This window comes from Trypanosoma theileri (genome assembly GCF_002087225.1).
Source record: "Trypanosoma theileri isolate Edinburgh chromosome Unknown TM35_Tth_36_V1, whole genome shotgun sequence".
Taxonomy (NCBI): Eukaryota; Euglenozoa; class Kinetoplastea; order Trypanosomatida; family Trypanosomatidae; genus Trypanosoma; species Trypanosoma theileri.
Window position 1 is genome coordinate 305,898 of NW_021639878.1, and position 1,945 is coordinate 307,842.

At 43.7% G+C, this 1,945-nt stretch overlaps 1 protein-coding gene across 1 annotated transcript; it reads left to right on the forward strand.

Moving 5' to 3' along the window:
- Positions 1–2: 2 nt before the first annotated feature.
- TM35_000362100 (surface protease GP63) lies at positions 3–1,727 on the forward strand (the record flags this gene model as incomplete). Its single annotated transcript, XM_029029395.1, has 1 exon — positions 3–1,727. A coding segment is annotated over one exon (1,725 nt), but the record flags the coding sequence as incomplete, so codon positions are not given.
- Between the last annotated feature and the right edge of the window lie 218 nt (positions 1,728–1,945).

The window sequence follows — 1,945 nt, forward strand, 5'->3', positions numbered from 1 at the left end:
CAACATGTGCGACATTAGGTCCTGATGGTCGTCCAGTTGTTGGGATCATCAATTACGGTCCACGGTATATTGTGGCCACACCACAGCGTGTCCGCGTTGCTGCTCATGAGATTGCCCATGCACTTGGATTTAATGTCCCTGAGATGGAACTGAAAGATATGGTGGGTAGAGTTAATTCTACGGATGATAAGGCAGAATTTTTTGTTGTTGCCTCTGAAAACACACGGAGAGAGGCCATGAACCATTATAAATGTGATACACTCAAGGGTATGGAACTGCAAAACATGGCGTTTGTGCAAGTACGAGAAGCTGGAAGTAGAAGGAATGACCGACTAAGTTCAACCGTCCGCGCTCTGACTGCAAGCGTGCAAGAGGAGTATGAGTTGGGAAAATCACACAGTAATGTTATTGATGGTCGTTTGACAGGGAAGGAGGCTGTTGGCAGTGTTGTGCAAGAGAGACGTGGAGAAGAGGGTTCCAGTGCTGCCAAGTTTACACAGAATATACATCATTCATCAAATGTGTGGTCGAAAAGACGTTCAATATACCTTCAAGCTACAGTTGCTGAATCTCCAAGCGGATGCACTCCTGGCAAAGAAGTGGATACTGCGACGGGTAAACAGTGTATTGTTGAGACAACACAAATTCCCACAAACACTCAATATAACGCAGGTAAGATGATACGGTCACACTGGAGTCGTCGTATTGCAAAGGATGAGTTAATGGTTGGTCTCGTCGGTGCTGGATACTACACCGCACTCACATTGGGAGCTTTCGCTGATCTGGGCTACTACAAAGTTAATTGGACAATGGCAGAGCAGATGAGTTGGGGTAATAACTCCGGTTGTGAATTATTGAATAATAAGTGCGTAAACAGCGGGAATCCTGACTTCTCTAAAATGTTCTGCACAACCGAATCCACTGACTTCCCTGCAGGACTAAAGTGCACATCTGACCGCCAGTCACTGGGGAGTTGCAGCAGCATTGGGGCTAACCCCGTTGCGAAACCCCTTCCCGAGCAGTTCCAATACTTTTCAGGGAACACGAACAAGGTTGGTTCAGAAGAATCTGAACAAATGGATTTCTGTCCTTTTATTATGGCAAAGAAAGGTTACAGCTGCATCACTGGTGAGGAGAAAAATAAAATGCCTGGAAGTGTAATTGCTAACAACTCACGTTGTGTGGAGGGTAAGGGTCTAAAGACCAAAGAAGAAGCAGCAGTTGGTGCCGTGTGTGTGGAGGTGTCTTGCAAGTTCAAGAAGGTAATTGTGCGGTACAGTGGAAACAATGAGTGGCACAGTTGTCATGAAGGAGAAAATCTAACTGTGAATGGGACTGCACTGCAGGGTAAAATTGTGTGCCCCAAATACGCTGATGTGTGCAATACAATCAACAAAACCCTGGATGAATCACAAGGTCCAGCAACAAACCCAGACATTGTGGAAGAAGTCCAAACAAGTCAACCAGCTGCTGAGGCCACTGGAACCTCTAAACCAAGTGAAAATGCTGGTAACCAGGAAGTTACTTCACCGGTGGTACAAAATGAGGCAAGTACGACCACAGAAGCAAAACCCAGTGAAACTAAGGAAGAAAACATTACCTCATCTGTGAGTGGGCAGAATAATAATATTGTTGCGGGAAAAGGTACTGATGGTTCTTTTAAAGCTAATGTTTTCGCGAGTGTTATGTTTCTTTTCTTGACACTCTCTGTGATAATGTCGCCATGAGCTCAGTCTCTTATATACATTTGTGTGGAATGCGATAATACGATTTCTTTTTGTTTCTACACATCACTTTAATTTATTTGGGCTTTAATTAAATTGCTTTATTGAGTTATATGTGATCCCTCATCTGTTTTTGATCAATGTCATTGTGATGTTCCGTATTACTTGATAACAATGACTGCATGAACAGACGTTGGTGAATCATATGAAATTTGTTTTCT